Source organism: Neofelis nebulosa, chromosome 13, assembly GCF_028018385.1.
Source record: "Neofelis nebulosa isolate mNeoNeb1 chromosome 13, mNeoNeb1.pri, whole genome shotgun sequence".
NCBI lineage: Eukaryota > Metazoa > Chordata > Mammalia > Carnivora > Felidae > Neofelis > Neofelis nebulosa.
This window is the reverse complement of record NC_080794.1, coordinates 5,237,982-5,261,471: the sequence shown is the minus strand read 5'-3', so window position 1 is coordinate 5,261,471 and position 23,490 is coordinate 5,237,982. Positions and strand designations below refer to the sequence as shown.

The following is a 23,490-nucleotide window of genomic DNA, read 5'->3' as shown; positions in this document are numbered from 1 at the left end:
TCGGGAAAGGAAGGTCACACCAATGGACTCCACGTGGCAAAGTAGGGTCAACAAGGTCTAGACGCTGCTTTGATTTTGAGAGCCACCCTCTCGAGGCCCAGGCAATCACACCACAAAGAAGGAGCTGTCCTGGGTCGGAGAGAGGATGAAGATCAAGTCTTTGAGGAGGGGCGATAGAACGACGGAGCTGTCCCAGTTGTCCCCTTTCTGGGGACCTACCACAGGCTGTCTCTGAAAGATGCTGCCTTTTGTTTCACATAAAGCACTTCTTCGGGCTGAAGACACAGGAAGCAGGTGCTCACCACCCCAAGGGGAGAGGATTCTGATCCTCGCCCCACTAAGACAGCAGGTGACACCGTGACCTCCGACCGCTGCTTCCCCCGGCCCGACGCAGCGCCAGCACTCAACAGAGCGGCCCAGAGCGCGGGGCCTGCCCCCACGGAAGTGCCTACCTGTATCTCTGCTTCACAGACTGCTTCTCTGCGGACTTGCAGACGTGCCCCACGTAGTACAACGGGAAGAACAAAAAGTTCCAGTTGGTGGCAAACCACGTCAGGGTGAAGGGGGCGTCGAACTTCCTGAAGGTCAGCTTGGCGAGCTGCGTGGAGCCCGCCCAGGAGGAGCACACGCACAGCACGACCGCCACGCCCCAGAAGATCTTCTTGAGCTGCGCCCGGGAGCATCTCCAGCAGCGGTGGCTCGTCCTCCCGCCGGCCTCCGCCCCAGCCGGCGCCTGGGCCTCCGCCGGGCCCGGGGAGTCCCGGGGGCGCTCCTCCCCTGGAGGAAGAGAAGGGGTTGGTTACCTGGGGGCCTCCACGCCTTCACCTCGCCGCCCCCGAAACCCGGGGGCGAGCGGGAGCGGGAAGGCCCCCGACCCCACTTGCCATTGTCAAGGCCAGCCGCCCCAGGGAGGGGATGAGGGGCCGTGGCAGCCTTCTGGAACAAAACTTAAACAGAAGACGTTTTCGCTGGTTTAGTGATCCTCCAGGATCCCGACCCCCGAAGCGTGGTCCGTGGGCTAGGAGCCATTAGCGCTCACCCCCAGCTTGTTGGAAATGGGAGAGTCTCAGGCCCCACTCCAGAAGCCCCGAATCGGAATCTGCCTTTCCACAAAGCATAAGGGAGTCTTGAATACAGAGGACAAACTGAGGGTTGATGGGCGGCGGGGGAGGGGGGTAAACAGGTGATGGGCGTTGAGGAGGGCACCTGTGGGGAGGAGCACTGGGTGTTGTATGGAAGCGATGAACCACGGAAATCTACCCCCCAAACCAAGAGCACACTGTATACACTGTATGTTAGGCAACTTGACGATACGTGATATATTTATACATATACAAAAGAATCTGCCTCTCAACAGGTGGTTTGCGTGCACACCAGTGTTTGGGAAACACATCTCCAGCACGCATGGAGAGGCGGAAACATTTTCACCCTGGTCTGTGTCGGCTCACCCATCCTGCTGTGCTCCGGGGCGCCGGGCATGCCGGGTCCGGGGATGCATGCCTGAGAAGGGCACAGGCCCTGACCTCTGAAAGCTCCCAGTCCACGGGCACCAGCTCCTTCTGCCCGTTCGACGCACGAATGCCAAGATGCACATCTTACTCTGCGTGGAGGGCAAAAATAGACGGTCCCCCTCTTCTCTATTTGCTTTGTCTTCCTGCCGACGGCCTTCAGTCCCACTGCGAAGCGTTACTTAAAAACCACAGCCTCTGGCAGTGGAGGCTGTGGAAGGCCTCAGACACCCCGTTCTAAGCCACGTGACTTCTGGGAGCCAGCCTGCAGCCCGAAGCCTGGCCCTGGGGCAGAGTCGTTCCCACAGACCAAGAGGAGGTAGAAAGACGTTATTTTCCACCGTTTGGTTTTCATTCACGATTGTGTGCAAGCCGGTCAGCTGGAAATGCAGACAGAGCTGTAACGGTGCGTAGGGTGTAACCATGGACAGATGCAAATTTCCGGCGCACTTGCCTTTCAGACGGTCAGCCCGGCACTTGGCTGGACGGGGGTGCCCAGTGCTCAAAGGCCGTGTCTATTACAGGGGTGCAGGAGTCAGTGCAAAATCTCCTGGGGCCAAACATACTCTATATTTTCTGTTTAAACACAGTAGTGATTTAAATGGCTTTCATGACGGGGCGCCTGGGTGGCGCAGTCGGTTAAGCGTCCGACTTCAGCCAGGTCACGATCTCGCGGTCCGTGAGTTCGAGCCCCGCGTCAGGCTCTGGGCTGATGGCTCGGAGCCTGGAGCCTGTTTCGGATTCTGTGTCTCCCTCTCTCTCTGCCCCTCCCCCGTTCATGCTCTGTCTCTCTCTGTCCCCAAAAAATAAATAAATAAATAAAAAATGTTGAAAAAAAAAATTTAAAAAAAAATAAATAAATAAAATAAATGGCTTTCATGACGGTCAATTGAGCTTCGTGTATGATGCTCTCTAAAACAGTAAATGCACGAGGCAAAAATCCTGACCCAACTGTCAGCCCCCGGCTGTATCTGTTTTAGCCAAAGGTTCTACCAGGCCTTACGTGCCTACTCACGTGAGCCATCACGTCCTTTGCTAGCTCAAATCCTGCTCGACACCATTTATAGTGTGCTTCCTTGCCTGCTTTATTAGTGTTTAATTTCTTTCTTCCTCTTACTTTTCATGCGAGTGTATATGATAATGAGAAGGCCTCTGGAAAATCAAATGCTCAATCACCCTCTCAGCTTCCGGCAAGTGGCGGGTCTCTGTCATGGGCTGGAGGGCAGCAGGTTCGCATCCTGTTGGGTTATGTCCTCCCACCAGGATGGCTTGACTTTGTTCCCAGCGGATTCCCGCAACTTAAGGGAAATTTAATTTCAGATAGATGCACGCATATTTCAATTTATATACACTGATTGCCGGGCATGCGGGACTGACCCTGCAAGCCTTCATTAATGGGGATAATTTCCAAGCAGTGTTGGGGGTGATTTCTCAACCACCATTACCAGTGTCAAAAACTCATGGAAAAGACAACTATGGAGATGAAAGAAAAAGTCCACGGACAAATCAAATGCAGTTTCACACGACTAACTTCCTACTAAAGACGGACTCTGGAGGAGGCTGAGTAAATTCAGGCTTGCGGCTTTTTGTTTTTTGTTTTTTCGTTTAGCCCTTCTCTGTGCCAAATACAGTTTTAAAACTTAAAGAATTAGGGGCACGGGTGGCTCAGTCGGTTGAGCGTCTGACTTCGGCTCAGGTCATGATCTCATGGTTCGTGAGTTCGAGCCCCACATCGGGCTCTCTGCTGTCAGTGCAGAGCCTGCTTCGGATCCTCTGTCTCCTTCTCTCTGTGTCCCTCCCCCACTTGCTCTCCATCTCTCAAAAACAAATAAACATTAAAAATAAACACCTTAAAGAATTAAGCGATGACAGATGCTGTGTGCTGTTCCGATGAAAGAGAAAGTCACCAAATCATGTAACGCTGTGTTAAAATACTCGCATAGATTTGGAATCAAGAAGTTATACTCTTTTTTATAAAGATTTTTTAAATGTTTATTTACTTTTGAGAGAGACAGACAGAGAGAAAGAGCTCGAGATGGGCAAGGGGGAGGAGAGAGAGGGAGACACAGAATCGGAACAAGGCTTCAGGCTCTGAACTGTCAGCACAGAGCCAGACGCAGGCCTGGAACCCACGAACAGTGAGATCATGACCTGAACCGAAGTCGGACACTTAACCAACTGAGCCACCCAGGCGCCGCCCCATGAGAAGTTATACTCTTAATTTTGTAAGCCTTTTGGATCATTTAACCAAGGGAATATTAAGAATACACAAACTGGTAGAGCGTGTGACTCTTGATCTCAGGGTTGTGAGTTTGAGCCCCACGTTAGGTGTAGAGATTAATTAAAATAAAAAATCTTAAAAAAATAGACAAGCAAAATAAAGACATTCAAAACTGCAATCTAGGCTCTTCTTTAAAAATAAGATAGAACAATGTTTCCCAACATTAATAGGCGTTATAAGAAAAAAAGGATTCCGTGATCAGAAAAGTCCGGAGAATACTAGGTAGATAGATCAGAACCAGGTTGCTTTGCTTAAGGAGTATTCAGGGCTGATGGGCATTATGAATTTCCACAGCTACAGAATGTGTGTTTCCTATATTATTTAAACGTTACACCTGTGGTAGGAATGGTGTCCCTTGGAACACACTTTGGGAAACACTGGAACAGACCCACAAGGAATCGTAGGCATCCAAGCCAAATTCATTGCCAACTTTCCATTTCACTGTACTGAGCTTCTTATGATAATAATAATTACTTATCGATTGCATTGCCTCATTCATTCGTAATACTAGATCTATCTCCCATAAACTAAAAGTTTTCTTTACAAGTAGTTTACAAAATTGCTGAATAGCATACATAATAAGGACTACAGACTAATTTTAGTACCCAGAGATAATACCATGGAGATTTTGCCACATTCTCCCTGGTCTTTAGTGTCTTTGTCACACACACACACACACACACACACACACACACACACACACAGCAAAACTGGGATCATACTGTATTTCTTCTAGTATTCATTTAACTGAATACATAACAGCATGGACTTCATAAGTTTCAAAGGGCGACATTCAGTATGATGTATCATAGGAATATCTCAGCTGACTCGGGAGCAGCCATGAAGCATCTGCCCCGTGCCAAGAGCTCCAGGCAGTCAATGAAATAAATATAAAGCATGGTTAACTGTTCTTCAGGAACTTACAGTCTGCCTGGGAGTGACAAAACAGACCTGTGAAAGAACTACAGAACAATCATGTGTGAAACAGAGGGCTTTTGACTGTAATGGAAATTGTGAACAGAGCACGACCAGCATGGGCCGTGATACCGGTGGAAAGAACCAGATGATGCAGAAGGCTGGCCTGGATGAAAGACAGGCCCTGAGTAGAAAGTGGTGCAAAGTTCAGGGTCAGGAATACACAGGGCGTGCTGAGGGGCAGTGAGGAAGGCGGTGGGGTCTGAAATCCATTGCCACCTTGCCCCACCTTGATACCCAATTTTTTTTTTAATTCAAGTTAGTTAACATACAGTGTTCTTGCCTTGGTCAGACACTCGGCCAGGGTGGCTGAAAGGATGGGAGAAAATTCAGGTGTTAGTCGTTCTTTATTTAGGAAGTTCATACCCCAGCATCTATAACCAATAGACAGAATTAGTTAAGGAGTAAATAGAGAGTGATATAATAAATTTGGTTTTCAGGTGCATTGGTTCTCCACTATTTTTTTTAATTCTTTATGTTTATTTACTTTTGAGAGAAAACAGACAGACAGCATGAGCAGGGGAGACACAGAATCCGAAGCAGGCTCCACGCTCTGTGCTGACAGCTCAGAGCCCGACATGGGGCTCGAACTCACAAACCGCGAGATCATGACCTGAGCCAAAGTCAGATGCTTAACCGACTGAGCCACCCAGGCGCCCCTGGTTCTCTGCTATTTGAAAGGCAGCAAACGTACCCCATGTCAGGTACCATTCTCAGGGTCATTTTTTTTTTTCAACTTTTTTTTTTTTTTTTTTTTTTTTTTTTTTAATTTTTGGTACAGAGAGAGACAGAGCATGAACGGGGGAGGGGCAGAGAGAGAGGGAGACGCAGAATCGGAAACAGGCTCCAGGCTCCGAGCCATCAGCCCAGAGCCTGACGCGGGGCTCGAACTCACGGACCGCGAGATCGTGACCTGGCTGAAGTCGGACGCTTAACCGACTGCGCCACCCAGGCGCCCCAACTCAGGGTCATTTTAAATGCACTGATTTATGCTCAGACTTCAGAGAGAAGGAATTACAACAAGGGGTGCAGCATCCCTTCTCAAAAACCTCTCAAGTCTTCAAGCGCAGGCAACTCTTGCTGACTTTCCCTCCCATCCTAAATTGCAAGTCAAGTGACTCCTCTGCCTTTGATTTCACTCCTTTAGTAGAACAGCTGAGACAGGAAGTGCGGACTGTCTCAAAGAAATCAGTGCGGAATTAGCCTCACGCTGTTTCCTGTCTCGGCTCCTCTGACCATTGTTGTACGACGAGGAATGCTATTTATGTCACCTTCGCTCTTCCAACACCCCCTCCCGCCAACCACTAACTAACTACCCTTCTCTCTACGATCTTGTGCCTTCCATCCTAACCTCAACACTTTAGCCTCAACAGTTCTGCGGGCAAAGTGGACCATACGCCCTGGCCCCCTGGTTGTACCGCCACACGCTGGAATTGTGGACGCAAGCATCTCCCTATTGGTTATGCCACGTGATTCACTCAGAAGCGCTGGGGGACAGGAGGGCTCTTCCCCGAGTCGGAGGAGTGTTCTCTTATGCACAACGTGTACTTCACGACGCGGTGAGACGTAACCACACCGGTGCATGAACTTCCATCCGGAGCTCTGTCCCGGAGTCAGGCGATTTACTGAAACCATGCTTCAGTCCTACCACCTGCAACATCACACGCACTGCTGGTCTCCTACTGGCACTTAGAATGCATTCACCGTCTTGGGTCAAGAAGCAGCAGCTCCCAGAGACAGAGTCTGCTCAGGACAAGGAAACTCTAGCTCATAATGGGTGAGCTGGAGGTCTGTTTTAGCCACTCATTCTCAGGCCAGGGCAAGCCTCGGGAGCTGTCCGCTGCTTTCCCCTGCGAAAGTGATGCATCGGGGGCTTTTTGCGTTTATTTAGTGAAAGCCCATTTCTATCATGAGAAAGGAGGAAAAACTGGAAAAGCATTCACTCTTAACTTAACGTTCCCATCAAATAGCTCCTCCAAATTTCCAAGAGAACACTAACTTTCTTTCTGAGGTCGCCTGAGAGCAAGTAGACTTTTGGTGACTCTATGAAAAAGCATCCAGGAAGTTTGCACTTAGTAAGTGCCCAAATCATGTCTTAGGGGTAAAGGACCCAGAGCTGAGACCAAAGACCCACTGGCTGGCATGGTCCCAGAGCCGGGATCAAAGACCTACTGGCTGGCATGGTCCCAGCCTCCCAGAAGCAAAGGCAATACCCGGTCTCTACTGGGAGGAGGTAGCCCTCAACCACATCTCCATCAATGAGACTTACAAAATTATTTTTCATAGCTTTCTGGAGGCATAAATTTCGTAACCATAAAGTTAACTTGCTTTAGGAGTACAATGCACGGTTTTTATTACATTTACAGAATTGTGAAACCATCACCACCATCCAGTCGTAGAACATTTCCATCACCTCAAAATGAGTCCTGATGCCCACTTTCAGTCAGCCATCCTTGTCCACCCCAACCCCAGACAACCACAAAGCTGCCATCTACCAATCTGCCTATTCTGGGTATTTCATATAAATACGGAGATTTCTGCATCTGACTTCTTTCATTGACCATCACGTCTTTGGGGTTCGTCCATGTTGTAGCACGTGACGTCGGCTCATTCCCTTTTATGGCCGGGTGGCATTCCATTCTATGGATATTCTACATTGTGTTTCTCCATTCATCAGCTGACGGACAGGTGCATCGCTCCCAGGTTTCAGCTATTGTGAATAACACTGCTGTGAACGCTCACATAAAAGTCTCTGTGCTACTTGTATGTTTTCCTTTCTCTCGGGTGGACTAGTTATGTTTTTAGGCTGCTTATCCAACTAACATTCACTGACACCGTCTTTGCAGCACCAAGGGGCAGTGCTTACGTGCCCGCATCTTACGAGGTTCTGTGCCTCCAGCTCCATCCAAACAGGGCACGACTGAGAGGTGCTCTGGGAACCAGAACCTACTCTATCGTTTTTGTGTCCTGGACTGCCCAGGGGAGAGTGCCTGATGAGAAATTGCCCATTGACTGGCCACCGATGCATACACCGGTTCGGAGCCAGGCCACCCAACTAAGTAGCTTTTATAAAACTGAGGAGCTCAGAAGGAAGTTTTTGTTTACGGCCATGTGCAAGTGTAATTCATCTCCCAAAAATTCACTTCAGGTTTTGCTTACCTGATATACTCTTTCAATACTTGCGCAGTGAGTTTATGCATGATGGTGTGTGTGTGTGTGTGTGTGTGTAAGTAGTGGCTTGAAGAGGGAAGAAGAGGCTGGATGTCCCAAAGCAATGCCCACTTCACATACCCTGACCCGTTATGCCCACCCGTACCTGCCAGACCATGCTTGGACTCCTGGATTTGGGGTCGGAAAATACTCGCATTATTCATATGTGCTCCTGGCTAGCACTGGTCACAAGGAAAGAATAGAATCCACAGATGATTAAAGTTGGATGCTGACCCTGAGAAAGGAAGAGGTGGGGGCACAGGCAGGAAAAGGGATAAGTGACAGGTATATGTCACTTGTATACACGCCTTACTCTCTGTGAGAGGATTTTATACATATATATTTTTTTTAACCTGTCATAATGTTGGCAGTCAGTATGACTATTGTTTTGCAGATCGGACGGCTGAGGATCTGACAGTTGCTCTCCAAGGTCACAGGTTAGTTAGGGGCTGAGATGCCCTTCCAAGCTTCTGACTCCCAAACATCGACAGGAACAGAGAGCACCCTAATTCTCCCCTACGAAAGTGGATTAGGGTCATGGTGCCCCACACCCCAGTCAGAACTGCAGATCGCTGGAGATGGGCTTCAGGTTTCTGGAAGAGAGACCCTTGGAAGAGCCTCACTGGGTATGGGACTCTGGGCCAGGACTCACCATCCTGGAGCAGTTTGTCATGAACTTCTGTGTCTTCCCCACCAAATTCATGCATTGAAGCCTTCACCCCCAGCGTGCCTGTGTTTGGAGACGGTGCCTTTAATCAAGTATTTAAGGTCAAATGAGGTCATAGGGATGGGGCTCTGGTCTGACAGAGTGTGGCCTTGTAAGAAGAGATGACAGAGAGCTCACTCTCTCTCTGCCTCCCTGGGTGCACATGGAAGAAAGGCCACGTGAGGACGTAGGGAAGGGGCGGCCCTCTACAAGCCTGGAAGAGACCCTCATCAGGAAACAGATTTGCTACCGCCTTGATCTTGGACTTCCCGCCTCCAGAACCGAGGAAACCCATGTCCACCCTCCAGGTCACCCAGTCCGCAGTGCTTAGTTAGGGCAGCCTCAGCGGAATAACCTGAGGGAGTCACAGTGCTGTGCGCTGTGCTTATGGGGGTGGGAACACAGACCGTGACCGCCACCGTGCACGACGTGGGGCCAAGCTGCAGAGGACGGGGTGCTTATTTGGATAACCTTTCAGGAGAAGAAGTAACTGCACCGATTGCTGGATTAGAGACGTGAGATGCTATCTCACACGCGTGCACCTCCTGTGAATTGCTCAGGCCTTTGTTGGAAAGTGAGTCCCGGAGGCAGTTGCAGAGACGGAACACAAGGCAACGGCAAAGTCCTTTTTAAAAATCCAAACAGGCGCCGGGGTGGCTCAGTCGGTCAAGCGTCTGACTTCAGCTCAGGTCATGACCTCGTGCTTTGTGGGTTCGAGCCCCGCATTGGGCTCTCTGCTGTGGGCACAGAGCCTGCTTCAGATCCTCTGTCCCCCCTCTCTCTCTGTCCCTCCGCCACTTGTGCTCTCCCTCGTTCTCAAAAATAAATCAACGTTAAAAAATACAAATAAAAAACCCAAATGATTTCCCCGGTGTGGATACAGAACCCGGGGGGGGGGGGGTGAACCCTGAAGCCCTACCCTGTGGCAGTTAGAGAGCTAGACTGGGTCACGCCCACATCTGGCCAGCGGCCAGACATCCCAGACATCTGCGTGGCATTTGCACCCCACTCTGCATTTCCTTAGAGGGCCCCCCATGACACTCAAGTGTGGAAACACCGGCTTTAAGACCATCCCGACGGGTACACAGCCTCAGGCGAACGTGACATCTGAGAAAGTGACTGGCTACAGGTAAGCTTTCAAGGCAGCCGTCGGAGCCCCGGGGAAGGAGAAGTCCACATCTCCCTTGGGAGGGGAGCAAGGCCTGCCTTCCAGCCAGCTCGCGGGCACCCAGTCTTACCCCGCCGCCCTGCCAGTGAGTGGCCTGCACAGTCCCCGGGAATCTCGCCATCTGCACGGCCCCGGGCACACGGCACCTCTGTACCCACAGCAGGGGCTCACCACACGCAGCCGGTGATGTTTGGGGGCCGCCGGTGACCCGCACACAAACACAGGCCAACACGCACACACTCCCCATTGCTGACGTGTTTCCTAGTCAGAGGATCCCTTCGACCCGTGCGTGGACAGGAGCTCAGGCTGGCGGAGCTCACGGGGACAGGCCAGGGTTTCCCAAGAGGGTAGGCTGGATGCGGGGATGGCCCCTCCAGGCAGAATCCTTCCACAGGCAGGAAGGGGTGCGCCCTGGGGCCTTGTCCCCCAGCGGGGAGTGGGACAACAGGGCCCTATTTTAGCTGATGGCATGGGCTCCCACTCGATTTCCCTTGAAGAACAAAGCACTGTTTTCTGAAACAGACCACCAAGTTCTCAGCAGGGTCACGCACGGGCAGGACTGAACGCGTTCTGACCGGAAGTGGGGTCAGCCTGAACGTGTGAACCTCTTCCTCCCAAGCTTTGTCTCCCGCCTTCTGTACCCACTGACGGGGACGTGGCTCGGCTAATCCCGAACCATGAGGCTTTTCTACAAAAACACCCAGGCCTGCCTCGAGCAAGGCTTATGACTTCCAGTACCTTCCAGAGATCTTCCTGTACTTTCTTTTTTTTTTTTTTTTTTTTTGCATCGCCCCATCACCTGGGGGTCGTCTCTGGAGGCCAGCAGTTTCTGGCTGCTGAAGATTCAGGGAGCAAGTTGTACTCACACAGCTGGTCTTTCCTCCCCATGTTCAAATACCACGAGAGTACATGCCTCCTTGTGGACACACACACACACACACGCACGCACACGGTACACGCACACAACACAGGCTGAATTTCTTATTTCTGCCGGGTTTCATTTCCTCAGAGCCCTGCTCTCTGGAGTATAGCTACTGAAGGGTTTTAAGCAGATAAACCCATCTCTGCTAATGAGGAAGCTACTTCCTAGACTCATAGAATGTGTCTTGCAAAGACAGTGGGTAGGAGATCTATTCTAATCCCCCATCTTTTCAGAGAAGAGAGGGCCGGGCTCCAAGAGGTGAGGTGACACGTCCAGTATATTAATCAGCAAGCGGGGGAGCAGGAAAGGAAACATCAGCGTCCCGACCCTCACCCGGTGTTCCTCCCCACACATGCTTTCCCAAGTCACACGATGTCTTAACCAGTGAGTACGGATCACTCGCCAAAAAGGCTTTTAAGAATTACATCTCTTCTTGGCTCTTCCAAGGCAGCTATTCTGAACTCCTTCCCACCTCTGAAGCCTCCAGTCCCCATCCGAGATCTTCGGCAGATGATTCCACGTCCTACGTTGCAAAGAAGATCAAAGTCACCAGCTCAGGTCCTTGACTTCCCTCCCCTGCCGTGTCCACACTTCCGTGTCTTTGCTCATCAGCTCTTCCACTTCTCTTTCTCAGGGCCACTGCCCCCTTCTCTCGTCTTGTGCTTTCCTCCCGTGCCCCTTGCCGCACCCCCACCCCCCTCCCCGGCCACTGTTGCGTGAACCACATTTCTCCTGTGCTGGAACCAGCCTCCTTCCTCTGGTCTACAGCAATGCTTTGCTTTCAAACTCTCTCCTCCCTCTGAAGGTGGAGAACTGCTCTCGCAGCCAGGGGCGCCAGAGTGGCTCACTCAGTTAAGCGTCTGACTCTTGATTTTGGCTCTGGTCATGATTTTGCAGTTCGTGGGATCGAGCCCCACATCGAACTCTGCGCTGACAGCGCGGAGCCTGCTTGGGATTCCCTGTCCCCCTCTCTCTCTGCCCCTCCCCCATGCGTGCTCCCTCTCTCTCCCTCTCTCTCTCTCAAAATAATAAGTCAATAATCTTTAAAGAACCGCTCTCGCTGCCAAACACATTAACCAAGTATCCCCACACCTGCTGTTCCTCTGCCTCACCCAACACTCACCCCTTGACATCTGGCCGGCAGACCAGCACCCACCTGAAATCGTTTCTACAGAACCGCCCTCCTTGGCCGTACAGTAAAACCCTGGATCGCAAGTAACTTGTTCTGCGAGCGTTCCGCAAGACGAGCACACGTTTCTGATAAATTCTGACTTGATAAACGAGCGACGTCTCGCAGTCTGAGTAACAGGGGCCGCCGAACGTCACGTGATCACAACTGAGCCAACGGTTCTTGAAATCTGCTTCGAGTGCTTTGAATGGCAGGCAGGTTTCTGGAACGAACTATGCTCGCAAAGCAAGGTTTTACTGTATTTGCAACCACGTCACGCTCGCTCTTTCTGGGTTTTCCTCCTGTGGTTGCTATGATGCCCTATGATGTGGGTCCTCTGGTTCGGCCCGCGGGGACTTCTCTCCCGCCCTGTCTCCCAGGTGCACGTGGCTGTCAGGACTCTGCACGTGCCCACTCCCTCCCCTCGAGCCAGCTCTCACCTCATCAGTCACTCAGCCTTCGCCACCCCTCCCTCCACCTCCTGGCCCGCTCCACACCTGCGCGTGAAGGCACTGCCAAGGCTTCTGGCTCAGCCCATCTAAACCCGACCCCCAACTCTCCTTCATGGATGTGCCTCCCCTCCCACCCCTGCCGTTGCCACTACTGTTCGTGGCATCTCTGCTCCTGGAGAACCTTCGGGCTTCACCTGTAGAGCTGCCTCTGGCGGCTCCCTTTCCAGCACTCCACCCGAAACCGTGATACGTTTTGACACTGTTGACTCTATCCCCCTGTCTTCATTCAAAAACATTAATTGTGATGGATGAAATAGACTTCGTGACCCATTTGGAACACCACAGCTATAGAAGACTGTCCAATTTTCTCCGACTTCAATGGTGTGTTTCCCCCCTTCTTTGGCTTCCCCTTCCTCCCTGCTGCAATTTACTCTCCTGAGCCCAGCATTCAGGAGGCGTCTGAGCCCTGGCCCCTTCCGTCCCCCACTACTTCTTCAGGTAGCGTGAGCTCTGGCCCCAGGAGAGGGCACACAGGTCACTGCCACGTGCCAGCCTTCCCCAGCTGTGCACCTCTGTCTGTGGGTTGCCTCTTCCAGGAACACTGTGTTCATACCTCCCGCCCATGACAGCACAGGGCACAGGAACAGCCTCTACCACACTGTCCTGATCGTGCTCAAGTCCAGTTCCAAAGGATGTACAGTCATCACCTGCATTTTGGAGATGAGAAAGATCCTGAGGCCACCTCCAGGCTCAGCGGGAAAGCATGTCCTTCGTTTATGTCATTTTGGCAAAGCGGGGGGAGGGGGGGGGACTGGTGGCCAGAGAGCTATTTAGTGGCCACCTGCGTCCCAGCCAGACGGGAGTGCACCCTCTGCTGAAACGCGTCATTTATGTTATCATCCTTTCATGGAATTAAAAAGAAAATTAGATTCCAAAATGGCATCTGTGACATTTCTCCCTTGTTTGGGAGCTCTGTGTAATTTATCCTTCTAGCGTCCTCAAGCAACATCCAGTTCATTCTCTTGCACGGACTAGGTAACGTGTGTGTTCAATACACAAATGACAAATGACTTTTGTTACTGAACTTTCAGGTCTGGGACTACCCACCCAGGCAAACATTTTTGGGTACAGGAACCCTTTGGCAGACTCCCGTAAGACGGGACCAACAGGGCTGGGGCTCCACCTGCGTGATAATGGGGCACCCCAGGATGACAGTCCTACCCCATTAATAGAAACCCAGTAGCCACACCTACACTGGGGGTGGCTGAGACAGGCTGACGGCCCCAGAGCAGAGATACTAAGCATATCAATGACAGTGGGTCTGTGAGTCCCAGGGACGGTCCAGACCTCTACGCCATATTGTAGCGGGAGCTCCAGTGAGCAAACATTTACCCAGCCCTCACAGAGTGCCATGAGCAGATGGCAATTCCCACTGCCAATCAAATGAAATGCAGTCGTACAGAGGTTCTGCAACACCCTGGAGCCAGTGAGGATCCGGACACGCAGCCTGACATGCTTACTTTCAAACTGCATGACCTCGCAGGAACAGCTTCTCTGAACCTCGGTTTCCTTGTTTATCAGTTGGGGTAACAATGCTTATCCTTCCTTTGGGAGAAAGAGCAGGAAGGCGGCCATCTCCCCAAACAAAGTGTCTTGCAACACGGCAGTCACATTCGCAAAAACAATCATTCTCAGTGTTAAGAGGGAGGTCTCGTCCCTCTTCGCTTTCACGTAAGAGAACGGATTCCCACTGAGCTTGAGTCATTTGCCGAAGTCACTCAGGTCAGCATGAGAGGTGGGCACGAAATCCGGCCCACCTAATGCTAAAGCCCTCACTCTTTCCAGAATACTACACACCGCCAGCCTCTTGGGGAAACCTACTGCATTTCTCAACTACCGATTCCTACTGAATGTAATTCTACGGAGTGTGATTTAGCTGGTTGTGAATGTAGACGGTCCCAGGAAACACTGCTCTACCAGAGATGTACCACTGATCGATGCTCAGTGTCTGCATCCAATGGGAAAGGGAGGAAAAGGATCGGAGAACGAGATATGCTGTCAGACGGGACAGATGCCATCAACCTGGCTGGAAACCACTTTTCGAGCCTCAACCCCTCTCTGGGGCCCAGCTGCTCTCCCTTCTCATGCTTCCTGGCCAAGCCTGTGCACACACCAGTCCTTCTGCCTGAAACAGCTCACCCTCCCTTCTGTGCCTGACAAGTTTTCTCACTTCAGTTACAACACCTCTACCTCAGAAGGCTTCCTCCTCAGAGGCCTCCTCTTGTTCAGGAAGGTCTTCTCAAGGAGGTCTCCTCCTCGCGAGGGCCTCCTTAGATTACTCAATTATCAGCGGCCCCGTGACACTTTGTCCTTAGCTCTGTACCAGAACTTTCTCTCTTACACTAGATAATGTATCTATCTGCATGTCTCTTTGGCACTAGACTGAAAACTTCTCTGAGGAAATGAAGCTAGTGTTGTTGTTTATTTTTGTGTTTCCAGGGCCTCGCTAAGTGGGCGACGGATGTGGAGTCGGGTGGGATGAGGTCTCTGGCGAGGAAATGAAGTCCGCTTGTCCATTTTTCTGTGTTTCGGTTCAGCCCAGCATTGCATTTTCTATTTTGGTTTTATATGTGCCGAACGCTGGTGCCTTCTTGCCTCCCCATAGAAGACACACTCCACAACCCAATAAATATTCCTTGCTGGCTGCATTCTGTCACTATAGCCCGTCTGCCAGCCACACAGAAACAGCCACAGGATGGGGACCACCCTGCCCTGTGCATCCAAGGCAAAACAAAATGATTCAGCACTTCCAAAGCGAGCACATAAGATGTAAATGGTTTCAAAAAATAGACCAAGAGCCAAACTGAACAAAAACACCAAGCAAAAAAAAGAAAAAAAAAAAGAAAAAGAAAAGAAAAGAAAAGAAAAGAAAAAAAGGCAGAGAGAAAGTGCTACATGTATTCCCTGGCATACCAATGGCAGGTTTTATCTGGCCCTGGCCTGCAGACTTCTGCTGACATACACATAGGTATCCTATGCAAAAAGGGAACTGGAGGCTTTCTAGCATCACCGGAAGTCTGTGGATGCTTCTAGATACTGTCCTCATTCCCTTACTCTTTGAGAGCAAGAAGGTTTGCTGAAGGCACAAGACAGTCTGTGACTGGAGGAGTGCCAGACGTTTCTTAAGGAGCTACTGTGTGCCAGGTATGGGCTAGGTCTTAACACCCATCCTACCTCACTGCATTCCCAAAAGTCAGCTGAGGTGGGCTTATGGCTTCTGTTTTACCAGGGCTCAAAACAAGGAAACTGAGGCTCAGCGCTCACGATTTACGCAAGTCGGGCGGGGGGCAGAGAAGAGCACAGTCTTCATCCCCGGTCTCTCCGATTCTCAGTGAAATACACTTTCCGATACAGACGCGTATGTATGTACCAAATGTTGGTTAAAAAACCGAGTCCATGGCTTGCTAAGGTTGTCAGTGTGGGCGGGAGGCTCAGAGTTCACCTGACAGTTACACCTAAGGCAACGGAGGAGGGTATCCCCATTTTTATTCCCTGAAGGTGAACCTGGGGCTGGCATGTCCCTCCCTGCCTCCTGCAGCACCTCTGGGGTCACGGCACCCAGCCTGGGTGACCTTGCCGTCCATATTCAGCCTGACTCCATGGGCAGCTCAGACCTGTCCTGCACGATGGGCTGGGGATTGCCAGGGGCAGGGGCGGGGGGGGGGGGGGGACACTCTGCTGTTGGAAAGCAGCACCAGCCTGCTGTACTTAAAAGGTGGAGGTGGGTGACTTCCCACAAGGACCCCAGGAGTGGGCAGACATGTCCAGCTTCCCTATGGGACATACACATCCTCCAATCCTTCCCCTCCCCCATCTTGCACGCACGCCTGGGCAGTGTCCCTGAGAAGGCCTGGAAATGCAGAACCCCTTAGGAAAGTCGGCACATGCACTAAACTTAGGTGTAGATGACAGATACCATGTCTCTCCCAAGATCGGGATGCGGAAGGGGAAGAGACAGCTACACGAAGGGGAAAAAAAAAATCAGCCTCTTTTAGACAGAAAATGATGTGCAAATGGTAAGGAGTTGCAGGTTCATGAAGAATAGTGTCCTGAAAAGCACAGGTTTGGGATCAGAGGGCCCAGAAGTCCATTCCTGTCTCACCACCCATTAGCTATGGGTCTTGGACAAGTCAATCCGCCTTGCAGGGTCTCACAGTCCTTAGCTGTTCAATGGGGGGTAATGGTACCAGGATGGCTCCTGGTCGACCCCGGTGGACCGGCTGGGCTGCGTGTGGAGTACACAACCGCCCCAAGTTTCCATCTCATTCTTACTGGTTCTCACTGTGACAAACAAGGACTCATGAGGGGTACAGGTCCTTGGAGGCCATCATACAGAGGTCTGGGCTCCAGGCTGCAGTCCCAGGGACAAGGTAGAAGCTGGGCTCTCTCTTACACACTGGTTGCACCGGGCTCTGTTAGCTCAGGAGACACGAAGGCCTGGAACCGAGGGGTCTGCCTTCCTGTCCCCACTGGCCGGGGGCTCCCTCCCAGCCCTCGCCTGGCCAACTTGGCCAGCTCTAGGAAGACTCAGTCATTCCACCTCTCGTTAAAGCAGTTCAGGATGGAGCCTGGTCTCTCTCTGCATCCCCCCTCCCTGCCCCCCATCAGAAAGGGAGGTCCCCTTTACTCCAGCAGGATAACAGCTGTGTCTGAGTAAGTGTCTGTGTCTTTCCCCTGAGTTGGGGAAAGGACCTGTTTACAGGCTGCTGGTGGCTTCTCTCTCACCTGCTTGCCCGCCCGTTCCCAGGGAGCTGGGCACTCACGCTGCTGGGGGGCTGGCAGGCTTCAGGGGCAGGAAGGCTGATTTGGGCTGCGGCAGATACATATCTCCTTCCTCCACTAGCTGAGCAATACCTCTGGTCTTCCTAGGGGTGGGGGTGGGGGTGACGCTCCAAACCCAGGGTATTCAAGTGTGTGTGTGTGTGTGTGTGTGTGTGTGTGTGTGTGCGCGCGCGCGCCTGTGTGTGCAGTGTGGTGGTGGGGGTTGGTGTGAAGGAGAGCACTGGTTAGTGTCTGGGAGACCCCTTCCTCCTCGGCCCCAGCTGGCAGGTGCCTCAGGACAGGACAGGCAGGCGCTCAGGCCACCGCTGCCCGCTGCTGTTGCCAGATGTACTGGGGGCCACGCAGGGAGGAGCCAGCCCTGTGTTCTGGCAGCAGGGGGACAGCCCCGCAGACCCCGCAGCAGCTCAGCCCGGCGCGCCCGGGAGCCACCTCTCCAGCTGCCACCCCCGCCCCCCCGCAGGCATCAGGCATCGGGGCGCTGCACTGCGGGCGACGCTTCCTGGGGAGCGCGGCAGCACCCACGGCCAGGCAGCCCCAGCAGGGTGCCCCCCCCACCCCCTCCAGCCCCGGGGCCATTACCTTCCACTTTGGTGAGGGTAAGGACCGGACTGTTGCAGGCGCTGAGCGGGGCCACCCGGGCCGAGTGCTTCTTCATGATGAGCCGTCCGCCTGCAGGAGCGCCTCCGCCGATCGCCTACATCCTGGGGCCGGCCGGGGCGCGCCTCTCGGGTCCGGTCCCGGTGGCCTCCGCCGCGGAGGAGCGCGAGCGGCTGGCCGCTCAGGCCCTGCCCCCGGGGCTGCCGGCCGGGCTCCTGTCGCCGCGCGGCTCACTGCGGCGGCCGCCCCTCCGAGCACATCTTCCCTGGCCGCGCAGCCACTCCACACACGCGCCCACAGCCTCCTGCCTGGAGGTTGCTGCAAACTCCAACGTCACGTACAAGTGCGCTCCCCACGCCCACCCCACGGGCTCACCTGCTCCGCCCCCCGCCCTGGGACGCCCGGCCCCCCGCAGCAGCAGCCCGGGCCCTCCCTCCCAGCCCTGTCCCGGCTGTGGCCTCCTGCGGGGCTGGCCATCAGCTCCCAGGTCTGCCCTTTGCCACCACCCGCTGGCTCGCGGGAGGGGACACCGGAGAACTTAGCCTCGACTTTAAAATGCGAGGCGTTTGACTTTGAATTGAGAGCCGACTTCCCTGCACAGAGTCCTGAGCTGTGGTTTACAGGAAGAAGTCAGGAAAGAAGCAAAGCTTCCCCCAAAGGCTTGTGTGAACTTCGAGTCTAGGGGCACATTATCTTGTCTGGCCTCGGGGGACAATTTGGGGGGGGGGGCAGAAGATGCAAAGTCCACAGAGCAAAGCAGCAACAAGAGGAAGGCTTGAGATTTCTGCTCCTGCCCCACCGGCCGGGTCCAGTGAGTCCCAACTCCCTGGGAAGTGGAGAAACTTCATCCCTGCCCAGCTCCCGGGTTCATGCTGCTGCCGCCGGTCTGGCACTTGCCTCTGCATACACTGGTCTCACTGCTCCCACTCAGACCCAGCTGTAAGCTACTGGCCAATGACGCGTGATAAAAAGCAATGACATCCCTACTGCATCATTGGCTGGGGTGATCCTTAAGTGACCACCGGGTCCCCAGGACGTTTATGCAATGATGATGCATCATTCGAGGTGCCCTGCCATCACCCTGCAGGTAGGATGCACAGGGCTTGCACAGCCCAAGAACTCCACGAGGCCTAATGGGCATCTCACTCGCACACGCCCAGGCACCCGTCGGAGTCCCAGCCTCCTCTGGGAAACGGAAGATTCGGTGGTCATTCAAGGTGGGTTTTGTTATTGTTAAGTCCTTCCCCAGAGTTTGAGAGCCTCCCAACGCTGCTTGGTTTCCTGTCTCAAAGCTGATATTCTACTATAGGATGTAACTCGTGTCCCCCATAAGGCTAACTCAGTGGAGTGGTAAGAGGCAGAGGGCAACCCTAGCCTGGTTCCTAACAGTCGTTTCTGGTGCCATCCACGTGCAAACCCTCGGGTCCCTGGCAGAAGTGGTTCTTACAAGTGGTCTTGTAGGGATCTTGTTATTCCTTGCCCTCTTGAACAGTCCCGATGGACAGAATGGCCCCTGGCTCTGCGAAAGGCCATGGTTTCTCAAGGTTGCTTCATCACTATAGCCGAGGAAAAGGATTATAGGGTCTCTGCAGAGCCCTCTAGTGGTAGCCTCGACATTATATGCCTCTTCCATGAACTTGTCCAAGACCCCTAGAGAGGACAGTCTAAGTCAGTAAGCTATTCGTTCCCTTCTTTGTAAAAATTAAGCATAAATAGGCCCAAAGCAAAAGATGAAATTCTTTTAAATACACAATATAATATTCTTATGTGTTGTTTCACTAAGTTCATCAATCAACATATATACAGTAACTAAAACAAATATCACATGACTACTTTTTTTTTGAGTACTTACTACGTATCAAATACCATGTTAGTTTGCTTTGCAGAAATCATTTCATTATTTACTTACAAGAGCTCTGTGAGATTGCTGTTACCTTGTTTTATAGATGGGGAAACTGAGGCAAAGAGAGATTTTTTTTTATATAAAATGTCCCAGGTCATAGAGTGTGCAAACTGGCCAAGCAGGGATTTATATTCCAGTCTGAACAAATTACTATTGTACTCAGAAAAGCCTGCCATGCTATTCACTTGTTAGAGATGTAAAATGTAAAAACTCCACTGAACTATTCTAATTCAGGTAGGAGATACTAATCAGGTAATCCATAATTCATTTCCTTGCACTTGAATATGGTTTCAATAGATTTCATCATGCTTCTGCACCTCCTGGAGTCTGGGTCTCCCCAGAACTTCAATTTTTAGCTTTACTTGCTGCCGAAGCAAATACCCCTGAGACTTAAAATTAGCCCGTCCACTACACTCATTCTACTGGGCAGCTCACAATGAAAGTGCCCAATAAATAGTTGTCTGTTTCTTTATGCATCTTCCTATTTACTGCAATGTCTTATACAAGTTAAACAGATGATCAAGTATTGTTTTTTTTTTCTGTTTATTTATTTTGGACAGAGCGAGTCTGGGAGAGGCAGAGAGAAAGGGGGAACAGAGGGTCCGAAGCGGGGCTCTGTGCTGACAGCAGCGAGCCCAATGCGGGGCTCAAACTCACAAACCGTGAGATCATGACCTGAGCCGAAGTTGGACGCTCTACTGACTGAGACACTCAGGCACTCATTAAGTGTTGTTAAATACTCCTGTCAACTTCACTCATTAAGTAGTTATATCTAAACCTTCTTTTCCCCCTACAGGATACTCCAGGACCTTCTGATACCTGAGAGGTCATCGCCTCCTCATGTCTATCAACTTCTGCTTATCAAAAAGGCGGTACCAAATCTCATCTCGGCTTCCTCCCCTTATTTTTGAGAACCGGATGCTGTTTCTCATTTTCTATACTCTATTAGCTCATGCCTTGTGTTTCAACAAAAAAATCTTAACGCCCACCAAATATTTCCTCTACTCCTTTTTAAAAAAGGAGTTCCTGTGGCTTGACCATGTGAGAGCGGACACTCCTGAGTGCACACTTTTCTGGGGGGAGTGAGTGTGGTGAGGCTGCATATTTACAAACTTACATACATAAAATTATTCTAGAATATTAACTGTGTGCTGGTATGTGAGCGCACTGGTATTTTGAGAATTCCAACAATTTAAAACCCTATGCTAGGGTGAGGCTACCATGACCTAACTCAGGGATACCTAGAAAATCACACAAGCTCCCCACTTAAAAACCCAATTCTCAAATTACATAAAAAAGGATGCTAATAATTCTTTCAATAAAGACAGACATGATCCCCCAAGTATCAATGGAAACAAATCCTGTATATATAATATCTAGGCAAGAGGTTAGCTCATTTAACCCTGTTCTATGGAGGATGCTTGTGTGAGCTAATAACTGAACGATGTCACTGGGTACCTACCGGTCTTAAATTTAATATTGTAGGAATTTATCTGAAAGAGGGACTGGGGGGTTGACTTTTTCCAGGTCATATTCATAAATGTCATCTTCTAAAAATGGTCAATGGTTTGCTCACCAAACCCAGCATCTCCCTGAGCTTTACATGACATGCCGTCCTCTGTGACAGAAGAATGTTCTTTGTCACTAACCCCACGCCCTGGTTTTCTCTTTTCATTGCTGAGGTTAGGGAGATGGGATATTTAATGGCCATCTGTGGCATTCTGGTACAGCAGGCTCCTAAGAGTCAGTGGGCTTTGCTTTCTTAGTACGATGGTCCAAACAATGGAGTAAGTTCACTGAACAGATACAGAGAATAACAAGTCTATGACGCAGAACTTACATACCGTGGGTATGAGTTTTATACTCCCTGGCCTGCCTTCAACAGCCTCCCAGCCTAACCCCTACTTCCCACTTGCGAACCAGAGTAAGGAAGTGAAAGGAGGAGTCTCAGGTAAGAAGGAAGACAAATCAGCCAGCTTCTTGTACACCCAAGAGGCTCTATTTAAATTGCAACCCTATGTGGGGTCCTGGCCATGGCCCTTTAGGAAGAGAAGGGCAGGCAACCTTGGGATGAATCATCAAGGAAGTGCGTAGCTCTAAGGACCCGGCTGATTCCTCAGGTTCTGGAGGCTTACTACTTTTCTTTCTGGTACTGGACTCCCAGGTCCAGCTCTATATTCAGTCTCCGGCCTCCCTAAATAACTCGTGTTGCCCAAACAGTCTGGTCTGGTCTTCCTGGACTGACTCCTGCATCTGCCATTCATGGTGGTCACTGGCCATTTCAATCTTCTGTACTGGAATGTATTTTCAGACTCATCACACTATTCCAAACAGGCACGTGACCCCCTTGGTGGGGGTAAGTAATACTTGTGACTCTCTTGAGCCCAAGAGACACGGAAAATGCCCTGAATAACAGCCAGCAACAGCTCAAGTTTGAGCACCAGCTCTGGCAAGAACAGTGGCCAACCTCGAGGGGCCACTCAGCCTATTCTGGCCTCAGCTTCCTAACTTGGGCACACAATAGTTAGCCCCCATTGGTAGTTTCCAGACTGTTTTTCCTGGTCTCTCTGCAGACTGACTCTACTTGTCTATGTCCATGTTAGATTCAGTTTATAAAACAGTTGTCACTGTAAAAAGAAGGTTTTGAAAACGATGAACTGAACAATTTCCAAGGTGCCATTTGGCTTTAAAATTTGGGGTGTATGAAATTATCTTCCAAGATAAGATAGTTGTCACTTCCTCCAAAGATCTTAAAAGAATATTATCTTTCGTGAATACTTCAGTTAGTAGACTCTCCCTTTAAATGGTTTCTCACTTTTTTGACAGAAAGAAATCTACATTTCTTAAAAATTCATAGAATTTTACACTGAAAGGATGAATTTTACTGTTTGTAAACCATATGCCAATTTAAAACTTGGTAAAAATATGCTTGACATGTACAAACACATATATAACTGAGCTGAATATTTAATAAAATACTACCCTTACCGTATATGAACACTTCTATTCCATTCTATTCTATTCTATTCTATTCTATTCTATTCTATTCTATTCTATTCTATTCTATTCTATTCTATTCTATTCTATTCTATTCTATTCTTCTGTTCTGTTCCATATATTTTGTTCTGTTCTTTTACTGCAAAAAAAAAAAATGCAGACTGTGGAGTGCTTGGGTGGCTCAGTCGGTTAAGCGTCTGACTTCAGCTCAGGTCATGATCTCATGGTTTGTGGGTTCAAGCCCCGTGTCAGGCTCTGTGCTGATAGCTCAGAGCCTGGAGCCTGCTTCAGATTCTGTGTCTCCTTCTCTCTCTCTGTCCCTCCCCCACTCTCTTTCTCTCTCTCTCTCTCTCTCTCTCTCTCTCTCTCAAAAACAAATAAACATTAAAAAAAAATTTTTTTAAATGCTGATTGTGATCAAGTAAGTTGACTTTAGTATGATCTGCTCTTGGGTCATAATGCATACGGTTTGAAAAATACTATTAAAATTACATTCTTTTTAAGCAGAGAGCTTTACTTAATCTCTTCAAAACTCCATGCGTTGGGCCGCTCATTCCCCTGATCTGGCAGGAATAACTGATAACCTTTTTCAATAACTCCAAGTGCAAGTTCAGGGAATCAAGAAGCATTAGACAGATCTCTGGGTGGCTTTTCTCATCCTCACATGCCCCTTCTCTGGCACTGTGCATCAACAGCATAAACTCAGAACTCATTAGGGCCCCACTAGGATTTTTCCTCTTTTGCTAGAAAGTAATGTCAAG

General features: G+C 50.7%; 1 protein-coding gene across 3 annotated transcripts in view; it reads right to left on the bottom strand.

Moving 5' to 3' along the window:
• SLC35F3 (solute carrier family 35 member F3) overlaps positions 1-23,490 on the bottom strand; it is a 405,051-nt gene that overhangs the window by 101,761 nt on the left and 279,800 nt on the right. For 2 of the 3 annotated variants that reach the window (XM_058696177.1, XM_058696176.1), the window contains exon 3: positions 453-777. In XM_058696177.1, the coding sequence (XP_058552160.1) occupies positions 453-777 (325 nt within the window). Of the gene's footprint in view, positions 1-452; positions 778-17,811; positions 18,162-23,490 lie in introns of those variants that run through there. The other variant, XM_058696178.1, reaches the window with a different exon arrangement.